We start from the raw sequence: 14,057 nt of genomic DNA on the forward strand, positions 1-14,057 counted from the left end.
CGACGCTTTTCCACTCTGGGAGTACCAGAAAAAAAAAAATAATAATAATAATCCTGCTGTGTGTCTTCGGAATCCATTCTGTGACTGTTGTTGAAGGCAGGGTAAATGTTTTGGATGTATTTCAGTCATATGTCAAAGTGCAAGCAAGCAGCTGATGCATTGTATATTTTTCCCATAGTTTGTGAGTGTGTGTGTGCGCCATGCATGGGTTTGTCCAAATATTTTTTAAAATCCCGTCTAGGAGGTTAACTTTGCTCTGAGTTGCTTTAAAGAGAGGCGTTTCTTTTCTTTACAAGATGGACTTTGTGAAACAGGGCGCTCCCTTACGTATCAGGATTTTTTTCCGTCTTAAAGGATTTTCTTTTTTTTTTTTTTATCTGTGACAAACCCCACCTGTAAAAATTAAGCATTCAAAAGTTTTGGATGTATAATGTGCAGAGGTGTTAAAATGAATTGACAACATTCTGATAATCAAGTAATCGTTTCAAAATATTGTTTAATGAAAGATTGCAAATATTCTGATTCCAGGTTCTCAAAAGTAACAATTCTCTGATTTTTTTGGTCCTTCAGGAAAGCAGACTAATTTATCTTCTGGGTTGAATCAAAATAAGACAATTGGAAACCATTGCAATCAATTTCAAAAGATTATTCAATTAATCAGCAGATATAATAATTCTAAAAATATCCAATAATGTCAACCCTAATTGTGCATGACGTGATTGTGAACCTTTTTCCAGATAAATTCAACACTTACGTGACTCTGAAGGTGCAGAATGTCAAAAGCACGACAATCACCGTGCGAGGGGATCAGCCATCCTGGGAACAAGATTTCATGTTGTAAGTCAATAAATCTTTTACTCTATTATTTCATTTCCTCGCCGTACATCATTTAAAAGTAGCCGTGGTGTTCAGAGTTCAAGCATGAGCTGGCGAGCGTGTTTGTTTTTTGTGAACACTCGCACCGCGCCGTTGTTTGTTTTTCCAGACTTTCCGATACCAGTAAGAGAATTGCGTTCATTGAAAGCCGACACCTGATGAATCACGATGATGTCACATGTTGTTATATTTTACACGCCACAATATTAAGTACACTTCCCGTCAATATGCTGTATGCAAAGCGCAGATACTTTTAGGTAACAGTGCTCAACGTTTAGCACAAATACGGATCGCAGAAGATTTGTTTTGAGTTTGAATGATAATGTGCCGCTTCAAATTACTTTCATTGCATGACTGATTTGTTTGAGGAGGACATGACACAAAAAGCCTTTATCTCCTGCACCTGGACACCATGGATACTGGATGCTAAACATCCCCCCCCCCCCTCCTGTGCTTTTTGTCAATTAGCTGTCCGCTTTGATTAACCTTCCTCTCATCTTCCTTTTGATTGGCCCAGAAAAAGATGTAAAGAAACGAGCATGCAAATGCTATTGTTCTGCCGCTCCCTTTTCAAAATTAATATCCATTTCATTGCCAGCATCAGGGTGGATTCCAACTCTTTGAAGAGTGATTTGAAAAAAAATAAGATTGTGACTCATGTCAAATCTTGGCGACATTATTTGTGACGTTTCGGTGCACTCCATTTTTTTTCCACAGTGAGATCAACCGGTTGGATCTCGGGCTTATTGTTGAGGTGTGGAACAAAGGCCTCATCTGGGACACCATGGTGGGGACATCCTGGATCCCCTTGAAGCGTGTTCAACAATCGGAGGAGGTTAGAAATGTGAATAGCCATATATATCAATCTTTTTTTTTTTTTTTCACATTTGTTTTTGTCACATGATTGCATTGCACCGCGGGGCGGGTCATGCCAGGGGAATCCCCGGCTCCTTGCTCTTTTGTGGAAATTAAACAAACTGTTCTCAATTGCAGGAGGGCCAAGGAGAATGGCTTCTATTGTATTCAGAGGTCCTGATGAAAGCGGATGAGATATACGGCACCAAGAACCCGACCCCTCATCAACTCTTATTGGACACTCGCTTTGAGCTGCCTTTTGGTGAGAGATTTCAAAATCATCTCTCTGCAAGAATTCCCTCATGTTTAATCACATAGATGCTATTTCAGCCATTATTATTATTTATACTCATGTTGTGTTGATATTGTAAAATCAGTAGAAATCTGGCTACTCGTGCTAACCTGGAGCAAATCAGCCATGACCCACACAATCGTAAAGGACTGAAATGTCAGCAGCTGGTTTCAAAATTGCCCGGGGCATGACTCACAGTTTTGAGGACGTCATCGTGCAGCCTGTTTTCCTATTGGTTAATACAAGAATATCTTGTGTAAACCTCTTTTGTTTTTTTTTAGAATGTTTACACAAAGTGGTACATTTATCTTTAAAGTCCCTTTCTGGCCTCGACTTAAATTGTTTTAAATCCAGATGATATTTTTTGCCACTAGACATCCCTGAAAATGAAGCACAGTACTGGACAGACAAATTGGAACAAATCAATTCCACGGAAATTCATGATGAGGTAGGACTTTTTTGAATAGGTTTAAATAGGCCATTTAAAAAGAATCTATTTTTATTCTGATAACTGTGCTCACATGCAGTACACTCTTCCGGACGACATTGACGGTCATCCGTTGCCCCCCACAGCTTCCCAGTGCTGTAAGTATTTTCTACCTTTAACCACAGGAGGGAGACATTTTTACCTTCTTGTATCGCACAGGCTTTGACATGCATTTGTTCTTCCTTCCTGCACCCCCTTTATAGAAAAATGTAGTCCTCATTCTTCCAAGTGTTGTTTGTCAAGGTTTACAGTCGATTCATTCAGCCTCATGACATTGTTAAAGGTTTTCTTGCATGTCAGTTTTGGTAACAGAAGTTCTGACATTCATTGGTGGGTATTCGCAGTTCTTCCACACAGACACAAAATTTTGTTTTCACTTTCACTTGTTGTTATATTTTCATCAGGCAACTATTTCGGATGGGCTGGCTCACTAAGTATGTAAAAGCAGCACTTGATTGAAAATGTTCCCCTAAAGCCAATCCTCCATATCCCCCTCATTTTGTCTATATAAAGTTGAAATAAAAATGTGTCCAAATCATTTCCTACATCACAAGAAAATGGCTTTTTTTTTTATTGCCAGTATTTCCTTTTTATACCTGCTCTCCTACTTCAACATCCCTTTCCCACTTTTCTATTTTTTTTTCCTTGCTTCGTGTTGTTTAATTAAATTTTTGTATCCATGAAATTACTCTTTTATTCATGTATCTCTTTATAGCTACATTGTCAGCTTTAGGATTAATTTGATTGTAAACCAAAGTGTTAAAAGGCTTTCCTGGAGAAAAAAAAAATCACTTGTGTTTCAGGGAATAAGATGTTCCTTTTTTTTTGCAGCTTTGGATGACCAGGACAGTGCAGTCGATGACCGGGATAGCGACTACCGCAGCGAGACTAGTAACAGTTTGCCGCCACGTTACCATACAACAACTCAGCCCAACTCCTCCGTGCACCAGTATCCCATCGGGCCTCGGCCACACCGCCAGTTTGACTCGTGCACGGATTCCCTGCGCAGTTTCGAACTGGACTACCGAGACCAGAGAAGCAGGTACACAAGCGGTACACATCACACCTTGCATTTTTTTTTATAGCACTTTTATGATGATACTTTTCAAATAATAATTATAATCTACAGTAATTATTAATCACAATTTAGTAAATTAATACTTGAATTATTATTTATGATTATTTTGTTTTTGCATGCGATCCTGTCTTTACTTTGGCATGAAATTTTTCCAACTGATCAACATTTTGTTTGCATGCTTTGTTTCTTGCTCTGCTTCTTCTTTTCTGTTTTCTCTTTTCCTCCTCCCTAATGTTGTTATCCTTAAAAAATAAAAATGCACTAAATTAGGTCACTGAATGAAAAAGGACAAGTCGGAATTATACCTGTCGATTCGGGAATGGGTTGCGAGGATTGGGAAAGTAAATATAAACGGCGAGGAAAGCCTCGGCTGAGTGACTTTTTAGATGATCAGCAAAATACGGCTCAAACGGTACCGTCTTACCTTGAACCAACAATCTCAGTCCTTCGAAATACTCAACAAATTGCTCACGTGCCTGGAATCTATCCCGAGGGCTATGACACGATAGATCGCCGGAGGAAAAAAAAAAACCGGGACCCGGGAGGGTTTCTCAACAGAGAGACGCTCAAATTGAGCGAAGAGGCTTTCCCGCCAGATTTTGGGACATTCTACGGGAAACGAGGGGATCAATTTATTCTGCATACGTCCGAGATGCAAGAAGAGGTGCACCGTGTAACATCCGACCAGCGGGAATACAAAAACGGCCTTCTGTATAAGACAAGAATGTGGGCGCAAAACGAACTGGATGCCACCTTTGAGAATTATGTGGCTTACAAAAAGGAGCAAGATGCAAGGATGCAATCACTCCATGATTTTGATTTGATGGATGCTGTAGACCATCATAATTTCTTTAGAGCAGAAGAGGATTTTGATGAATCCAAGACGGTGATTCCAAGACGCAGAAGAGACAAAACGTTCTCCTATGATGTCGGCATGGACAATCCCCAAGGATTTCAGGAAAAGTACCGAAAATCAAAAATAAGTGGATGGGTACCTGAAGCAGTCCTTTCACCTGTAGAAGAACCCAGCGACGAATACGTAGACCCGATGGATGAGCTACAGTGTCTTGTTGAAACGGTTTCCGAATATCTTGCGGAGAAAGAAGAGGAAATTAGTAAATATGGTTCCCTCCCTAAATCAAGTAAATCGAGGCTCTCATCTCAAGGAAGTAGCAAGACAGATTCTGTTGGAGATGAACACAACACTGTGAAGGAACCTAAAGTTGAAAGTCAGTCACAAACTCCCTCTGGAATTTCAGGTGTAAAAAATGCCATGAGCTCTTTATTTAGTAATCTCACGGACAGAGTCGGTAACAAACCGTCTGTGGTCGATACAAAACCGTCAAACGTACCGCCGCCTCAGTCTGGCATCACAAAACTGCTCTCCTTCATTCCAAAATCAAACAGCTCCACTCCTGTAGCTGTTGTCTCTCCTGTGGAAACTTCAGAAAATGTCTTTACTTTGCCTTCACCCTGCAAGGCCAAGAACCAAAATGAAACGGAGAGACGAGTTTGTGATATCACCGAGCACAAACAGGACTTGGGAACAAAATCTCAAGCTCCGGGAAATTCAGTTTTGGAAAAATTAAACCCTTTAAAGCTGTTTTCATCAAGAGATGATCACAAGGAACAACCTAAGTCGAGCCATGATGATCATGCTACTGCTTATCAAGAGAAACTACTTACGGAAAGCAAACCGAGCAAATCTTTTGCTGGTTCTGCAAAGCCTAATGTTGAAACCCAATCAGAAAACACAAATTTCTTTAGTCTGAGGAAGTCAATTAGTTCACTCATCACACCTTTTCCCTCCATGCCAGCTCAGGAAACGTCACCTGTGGCAGTCTATCCAATATTTCGATCTTCAGAGGAGCCAGTGTTTCAGAAGCAGTCTAATGAGCCATTAGCAAATCCTAATCTTAAACCACCTTCAAAGTCCTCTGAAAATATCTCGACTCAGGAACAACCAAAACCAGAAAGAGGGGTGTTTTCTGGATTTTTGAAGTTTGCATCCAGTGAAGATGTTCGCTCCCCTGGAAACACAAAAAATCCAGAGCAGCCACGGCGAGAATCGTCTTCTGCCACAGAACAGAAACCCACAGAAAGGGGATGGTTCTCTAGCATTTTTAGCTCAGCTTCTCCTCCCCCTGGCTCAAACCAGAATAATACAAATAATCCTCCATGTCAAAGCCGTGACGCGTCACCCGGCTCACATCCAGAACATGCATCAGATTTGAAAACAACACAAACGCATGATCGGATTCAACAGCAAGCTCCAAGTCAAAGTTTTTTATCAGGATTATTTCGAGGGAGCACCCCGGAAGATAGCAGTCCACTGAAGCAAGGACGAATTTTTGATTCAAGTGGTAACCGACATGGGCAAAATAAGTCAGAAAAGAATAATACGAGCTACCATCCAGTTCAGCAGGAAAGCAGTGTTCATCGTAATTTGACTCATCCTGACATGCAAAATCCGAATCAAGGAGCAAAACTCAGAAATCAAACCGCAAGACAGAACGAATCAAAGATTCCACGACAACAAACAGTTCCAGTTAAGCAACCGCCATCTAAACAAGGTGGCCTCTTATCAGGTCTTTTTAAATTTGCTTCTGCTGACAGCATAAACACACAAAATCCACCATCAACCCAACCTCATGGAATTAGCCAAAGGACAGAACAAGCCCAAGTGAGGAACGTTCAAAAATCTGAACAAATCCAACCACGTGACCACTCAAAAGAAAATAATCAAGCAGGTGGTTCTTTTGGAGCAGATAAGTCCGCTGCACAAAAACAGCTTCACCAACAATCCAAACTTCAGAATAGGCAGCAATCGATTCATGTGGAAAGTAGCCAACAAACCAAAGAGCCTTCAAATCAATCTGGAGTGTTCTCAGATTTGTTTAACAAGTTAACAAAATCATCTAAGGACCATGACGTAAGCAGCCATTCATCACTAGACCAACTGTCATCTCAAGATGGTCATAAACACGCAGTCCAAAATACGACATTGCAGACTCAGGCACAATTTTCTCAGAAAACTTTACAAAAATCTGCCCAACAAAGTGGACTTGAAAATAAAACTGTTTCCATGGAATCTACTGCCTATCAACAGCATAAAATATCAAACCAGAGTTCTGAGGAACTTCATCCCTCATCTAGATTGACAACTGGGAAAAGTGTCAGTCAGGTTAGTGGTCCAAATAATTTAATCCCAAAACCAAGCAGACACGATTTCAAACGTGCACCTGTCGCAATTGATTCTGGCAGTCTCGACTTAAGAACATCTGCTACGTTTGCAAGATCACTTCAGAGTCACGCCACGTATTCGTCATTTAGTGCCGGTAATTTACCTCAGTTATATTCCTCTCGCTCTTATACAAACTGCTCAGTAAAGCCCATCGGACCATATATTTGTGGGAGCATGCCCTCATTGTATGAACCAACAAGCCAAAATATTTATAACAGTCAACTTTCTTCATATCAGATAAGTCCCTCCTATGATGAAAACCAGTGGATCCATGGTAGCACAATATGGCAGCAGTTCCAGAATGAATCTTTAAATTCTCAATTCCAAGGAGAGGACTCGGGTTATTCTCATAGCTATGAAAATTTGTCATTGCAAGCTCTTGGGTACAGTTCTCCAAAAATCAACCAGCAACTTTCTTCCTCTACCACCTGGCAAGGAGCTATCTGCCATAATGAGCCACATTTTTCGAACGGGAATGATGGTTCTTACCCTCAGAAATTTTGGACGAGCCACGAAGAGTTAGCAAACCTACAGCATTCATCTAGTGAACAAGGAATATTGAATTTAACAACCAAACCAAGTACGGGAAAATGGAATTCGTGTCATGACGGCAGCACTTACAGCTTGAACGGAATTACATACCATGAAGGCTACTACGAGGAAACGCCACCGAGCTTGTCCTATTCACCAAATTGGCAGCACGGGATAGATAACACGATTCAGCAAACGCAATATAATTTCACTCAGTTAAAAGATTCAAATCGCTCAAATGTGAATCAAGAAATTGACGATTCTATGTATCTGGAAGACGTAGAATGGTACCAGCAGTGGCTTACGCTGTTGGAGCAAGGAATGTGGTGGCCAGCTGAAGATGGTGACTGTGGTTACTTTGTTTACACGGATCACGAGTATATTTACGCCTTACTCACAGATTCAGCGGGCGAATATGTATACGCATGTTCGCCCGAAGATAATTCTTCCGGAAATTCGTGCGATAGTTTTCCCAGTGCTCTGCTTTTCAATGAAACGGTTTTAGTGTGTGGCTTCAAAATTCCACTCTACAATGAAGATGAGCTTCTGTGGTTGCCTGGCCAAGATGTGAATGAATCTCAACTCCTCAACGCCCCTTTAGATTTGTCTGCGGCTTATAGAAAAGGCAATCAGATCATGAATTTAAATCTAGAGCAGTTTGCTCAAATGTTTGAGAATTCCTTTTTGTTACCAGAGCAACAAGGTGTAGATTTCAGATCTTACACCTTGAACAAAGTTCGGATGGATCCAAGGCAACCCAACTGTATGCCAGAAGATGTCATTGACCTTTCCTGTCATAATAACGACTATCAGGGTCCTCGGTGGAATAGCCAAGAAACTCGAACATTTCTTGCTCAAAAAGTTGCCGTTTCCTTGAATTCTACCTCAACAGTGAGTAATAATCAGCAGATCCTTTACAATTGTTACCAACCTAGTCAACGACGTCGTTCATCCACTGGTGTTACCGTAAAACATGTTGATGATGTATCAGAAGAAGACTGGAGGAAGAGAGTCGCTCCAGGAGAACCACAACCGAATCGTCAGGTCAAAAATATTTCTTCCCTCATTTCATCGGTTGTGGGCAAAAGCACAACAGTTGAATCAATCAAATCGACCTTATCTTCCTGTAATCAAAGAGAGCCTGACAATACAACTGATAAAAATTCTAAAAATGTGTTTTCTTCTGGCTTACAAAGTTTGAAGGCAAAGATAATCAAAGAAGAAAGTACACCTGAGAGTTCAGCAAAAAAACCACAGGGACGAATTCTACCCCAAGTTCCAGTGACCCCTCCAGCGAATATCAATTCACAGAAATCTCGATTGCCCCGACAAATCACAACAGAGATCAGCACAATTCCATCGAGATCAAATGAATCTCAAATTCGAGACCGGCTGCCTCAACTTGCAACTGATAAGCCGGTGGATACAGCAGCTGAAAAAACCTCTGAGCAACCAGGATTCATGAACTTCCTTAAATCTGCAGTTGGAATAGAGGAAGCCAAGCAAGAGCCGAAGAAGGTTGCACAGACATCCGTCAATCAGCAAATCAATACTGGTTCAATAGAAGCAAGTGCTGGTCCAAACAAAGAGTCTACAGGAGTATCAAATATATTTGGATCAATTAGCAGTTTATTTAACAGCGAACCTTCTCCACCACAAAAGGACACGCCCAGTCCAACCACAGCTAGACCCAAGACTATACAAAGACAACAAACACTGAACCAAAGTGGTGCAACTGTGCCCGAAAAAGATCTCCCCTCCTCAAAATCCGAAACATTTCAATCGAAGGTTTCATCACTTCCTGGTCAGACGAAACAAGAAACCAAACCAAAACCCTCTGGAAGCCTGTTTGGCTTTTCAATTGGCGAAATGCTAACAGCAGCGACACAATCGGAACCTACAACTCAAACCACCAAGTCATCTGCACCTCCACAAGAGTCCTCATTTGGAAAAAGTTTATTTTCTGTGTTAAGTGGGTCAACCTCAGCACAATCTACACCCAGCACCGGGCCGTCTCAAGGAAATATACCTACCACCACTCCACATCATCCTCAAGTCGAATCACCTGGTAAAGGTTTACTGACAATGTTTGGAGGCTCTCACTCCACACCTCCTCCTTCTCAAACAGAGACCAAGGATGAGGTGCCGCAACAGGGAACTTGTCCTCCAAAAGACCAGCAGACCCCAGGGATTTTTTCATTGTTTGGTAGTTCTAACACCCAGCAGTCTCAATCCCAAACAGGATCTCTCTTAGGAGGACTTATTTCCGGATCAAGTTCCACTGAAAACCCAGTGAAGGGTCTGTTTTCAATATTTAGCGATCCCAGTCCCACTCCAACCCAACCCCCAATGACCTCATCGACACACCAAAAAGTAGTCCAACCTCAAGCTCAACAACGAGAAGCTCCGACACCAAAACAGCAGCCCCAAGCCACATCAGTTCTAGGTGGTATATTAGGGGGATTGTCTACCTCAAGTGAAGGTCCCAGAAAATCATTATTCTCAATGTTCAGTACCCCCAATGCCTCGGAAACACCAGGACCAGTAAGAAATACTGCTGCACCATCCAAGGAACCCTGTAAAACTGCCCCCTCTATTTCAGACATTAGCAAACTTACACAGTCAACTCCTAAATTGTCACCCAGCAATAGTTCTTCTATTAAAGAACCTCCACAGTCTTCCCAAGGTCCATCTGAGGGTTCAAGTGAAAATGCAGGAAGCAATGAAAAAAGTAACTCAAGAGAACCTCAGTCTATTACGAAGGATCCTGTAAGTTCAGAACCAAATTCTGAATGTGTCCCCAAAACAAGTATCGCTAATAGTACCCCTGAAGCTCTTGCACCCCTTGAGGAAAAAACAGCGACGGACCTGATGTCTAAGGCCAAGGGACCTGATCAGACATCTTCAAAACCCGAATTCATTTCAGACAGTCCAGTAAAAGGCTTACTTTCATTATTTTCTGGACCAAGTGAAAGCCAAAAAGTTTCATCTCCTACAGTAACAGCATCTGGTCCACCGAGGCCCAACGATGCAGAAGCTAAAAGTATATTCTCTGTGTTTGGAAACTCGTCCCCTCAACCTGGATCTCAGTCTGGAGGTTCTTTATTGGGGGCTATGTTTGGAGGCTCTTCACCCCAAACATCACAACCTGGAGGATCATTACTAGGCGGATTATTTGGAGGGCCGAGTCAGCAGTCTAATCTGCAGACTCCGAAAAATAGCGGTTCTGTTCCTCAGACAGCAGGACCTCAAGGAGGAGAATCCTTTATTGGAGGCTTATTTGGTGGATCTGCTACCCGGACCCCTGGATCTAAGACTGGAGGATCTATTTTAACAGGCATATTCGGAGCTCCAGCAGCGTCAACCACAGCAACACAGGCCAGTGGGGCATTGAGTGGACTATTTGGTGGGGCTGCCACACAAACTTCAGTCCCTCAAAATAATAGCTCTGCAGTAGGAGGTATTCTGGGAAGATCAGCTACAGTCCAGAGGGCCGAAGCTTCAATTCCTGCTGAATGTCCTGGTGCAAGTTTGCTTCCAGCATCCAAAGATTCAGTTTTAACTGAATCGTCCACACCAACAGCTAAACCAAATTTAATTGATGACCAGAAAACCACCACTCTCTCTGAACCTATACAAAAAACATGTGATGACCATACCACTGCTCCATCTTTAGATGTTCAAGAACCATCTACAATTACCGTTGTCCCTCAAAGCACAGAACAGAACACGGACACATTGCAGAAAGCCGCTTCTACAGGTCCAGTCGAAAGCCCACTTCAAAAACCTGGTGACCTTGATAAAACCGACAAACCAACCAAAGATCATGACGCTGAATATGAAACTTGTATTCCAGTGCAGGAACCCACAGAAACGATTGTAAGCGATAAATCTACTCTAGAAAAAACACCTCAGAAAAACGAAGGGGAGCCAACCGCACCTGTGGCTGAGGTGCCTCAAAAGGCACCAACAGTGGACAAAACTGTTGGTAGCTCATCAACAGATACAGGAACAGGAACAGATACAGTCACAGGCTTTATGTCCTCCCTTTTTAAACCAATAGTGTCTTCAGATGCAGGTCCTCAGTCTCAAGAGAGGAGTTCACTTTTTGGACTGGGAGGATCAGCACCTCAAGCCACTGCGAGCCAACCTGGAGCTTCTCTACTTGGGAGTATTTTTGGAGGTTCCAACACTCCGACAGCACCTCCTAACTCAGGTGGAAGTTTATTAGGAAATTTAACCAAGGGTTCTGCTCCCCAATCCAATACCGCACCCGCTCCCGGAGGATCAATCTTTGGAATGTTCGGAGGACAATCCAATGCAAAGCCAAATGTCCCAAAATCTGGTGGGCAGTTACTGGGTGGGCTTTTTGGAGGGACTGCTACTGCTGCACAGTCTGGGGGTTCTTTCCTCGGAGGAATGTTTGGAGGTCTCGCGGCCCAGACTGCAGGATCACAAACTGGAACACCAGGTGGAGGGGCTGCACCTCGGGGTATGGGGCAACCACCAAAGCCATCTGAATCAATGCCAAAAACTACAACTACCTCACAACCCCATGACAATTTGGCACCAAATACTACCGTGACAAATTCAAATAAAATGGTGGACTCCAACCAAGAAATTTGCACTCAGGAGAATTCAAGCATCATGCCAAAAAATATTGTAGCGTCAGCTGAGGCTGCTTGTGAAGACGCAACATCTTCCACAAATAAATGTGAACAGGTCGGTCAAACCGACGACACAAAAAAAGAAATGTCAACTGTTCAGGAAAACATCATCCTCATCGAGGAACCGTCTAGGCATGAAGATGACAAATCTGTTCAAAAAACTAATTCCAATACAGCCCAACCTGTTGCCGATTTGCAAAAAGATGCAGAACCACCTCAAAGCAAGCCTTTGTTTGGTTTTATACCAACACAGAGCGACGCAGGAAAATCACTCGGTTCTTTATTTTCCCCACAAACATCATCTCCTGCTTCAGCAGAAACGGGCAGTTCTCTTTTTTCAGGATTAAAAACACTATCTGGTGGCCTATTTCAAGAGGACAAAACTGTTACTCCATCATTATTTCGGACAAAGATTGGATTTCCTTGGCAAGCGGAGCAAGCCGCTGCTCCGGTAATAACATCTCAACCAAAGAACAATAGCAAGCCAACAAGTGGCGAAACACAAAAAGTTTCCACATCTGACCCCTCAAAAGCTGAATCGGTAGGTTCCACAGATGAGGTAGCCCACCCCCAGGTACGCATTTCCACCCCTGACCTAGATTCCTCCACATCCTTGACCTGCAAAGATACCAAAATGCTTGTAGAAACAAACCCTTCTGCAGGTCCTACCGACGACGAGCCGTTGGACGACTCATCTAAGAGGATTCTGTTGAATACCAAAAGGCTAGTAAAAGCATTATAAATGGGCGTGTTCCTTACCATTTATGATGCAATTACACCCCTCCCCCCTCCCAAAAATAAACGACACCCTCAACTCTGCAACCCTCCCTACTTTAATTCAAAGTACATTAAATATTCATGTCACTACAAAACATGATTCCAATGTCAAACACATTTGACTCTATTTTATGGGCCTCAATTTGATAATTATTTTCAATTGGTACATAAAAGAAGAGTAAAAAAAGAAAAAAAAAATCTGTCTCGTGTCATTTGCCGTTGTTTTTTTAATTTATAGCATGTCGACATAATGTGTTTGAACATGGGGGTCTGTTTTCTTTTTCCATATTCATAGTGCATGTGCATTGTTTTTTCATATTTCATCATTCACATTTCATATTTGTGCAGTACTCATTTAAATTCCTCCAAAATATATAACTAGGATCTATAACTGCTAACATATCTTCAATTTGCGTATTATTTTTAACATGCCACAATTTCACCTTTCAAGGTTTGGTATCTTTTTAGGTTGTGTGTTGTATCGATGCAACACGTGTTTTAGAATGTAGAAAAACTATTGATCAAGCAAAATTGAATATTAAATAATTGTTAGTAGATCAGTGGGGCTTACTTATCATAAATTTGTTCAACATTCACTTATTTGGTCATTTAAAAATCTAAACTCAACATGTTTTGAAAAAATGTTTACCACAAAAATCCCCACTTATCTAACAAAAGTGATAGAACTCATTCATTTATAAAGTTTTGATCTACAAAATAAATCTGACATTATTTCCCTCTTTTTCCAATTCAGTCCAGTGGAAAGTAGTCGATTTGGGTCATCAGGAAACCTGAGTCAGACCAGCTCTCAGCTGAGCGAGATCGGTCACGAAAGCACCGGAGGGTCGGAAATCGAAGAATCCTTCCACTCCTATCACAGCGCCGGCTTCTATCCTTCTTCAAACTTTGCATCAAACGGACACTCCGCTGTCAGCGAGAAGATTCAATCTCAACCGGCCTTCGACGCGAGACGAAGCTTACAAAATGAAACCCCAGCAGAGAAAGTTGTGTCTAAACTTCACAGGTACGGTTTTGATTAACTTGTACCTGAAAATATGCAATATTTCAAGTTTTTTTTTTATTTACGCTCATAATTTTGTGTGTCCCAGGTTTCACGATGAAGGGTCACCTTTACCATTTTCTCCATCCAGAGTTCGTTGGCTGAAAGCCATCAATAAAGTCAGAGTTCAACTACGAGAGGTATGCAATCAAAACACCCGTCCTCCATGATATTATCATTTCACTCCATC

At 41.9% G+C, this 14,057-nt stretch overlaps 1 protein-coding gene across 1 annotated transcript in view; it reads left to right on the forward strand.

The window, feature by feature from the left end:
• LOC148389470 (uncharacterized) overlaps positions 1 to 14,057 on the forward strand; it is a 32,617-nt gene that overhangs the window by 5,321 nt on the left and 13,239 nt on the right. Inside the window, exons 3-12 of the mRNA XM_088391852.1 lie at positions 738 to 837; positions 1,594 to 1,711; positions 1,870 to 1,993; positions 2,398 to 2,471; positions 2,551 to 2,608; positions 2,915 to 2,944; positions 3,342 to 3,552; positions 3,859 to 12,753; positions 13,562 to 13,831; positions 13,917 to 14,007. Of these exons, the coding sequence (XP_088247978.1) occupies positions 738 to 837; positions 1,594 to 1,711; positions 1,870 to 1,993; positions 2,398 to 2,471; positions 2,551 to 2,608; positions 2,915 to 2,944; positions 3,342 to 3,552; positions 3,859 to 12,753; positions 13,562 to 13,831; positions 13,917 to 14,007 (9,971 nt within the window). The remainder of the gene's footprint in view (positions 1 to 737; positions 838 to 1,593; positions 1,712 to 1,869; positions 1,994 to 2,397; positions 2,472 to 2,550; positions 2,609 to 2,914; positions 2,945 to 3,341; positions 3,553 to 3,858; positions 12,754 to 13,561; positions 13,832 to 13,916; positions 14,008 to 14,057) is intronic.

Source organism: Syngnathus floridae, chromosome 12 (genome assembly GCF_059516105.1).
Source record: "Syngnathus floridae isolate MCC-2025c chromosome 12, RoL_Sflo_1.0, whole genome shotgun sequence".
Lineage (NCBI taxonomy): Eukaryota > Metazoa > Chordata > Actinopteri > Syngnathiformes > Syngnathidae > Syngnathus > Syngnathus floridae.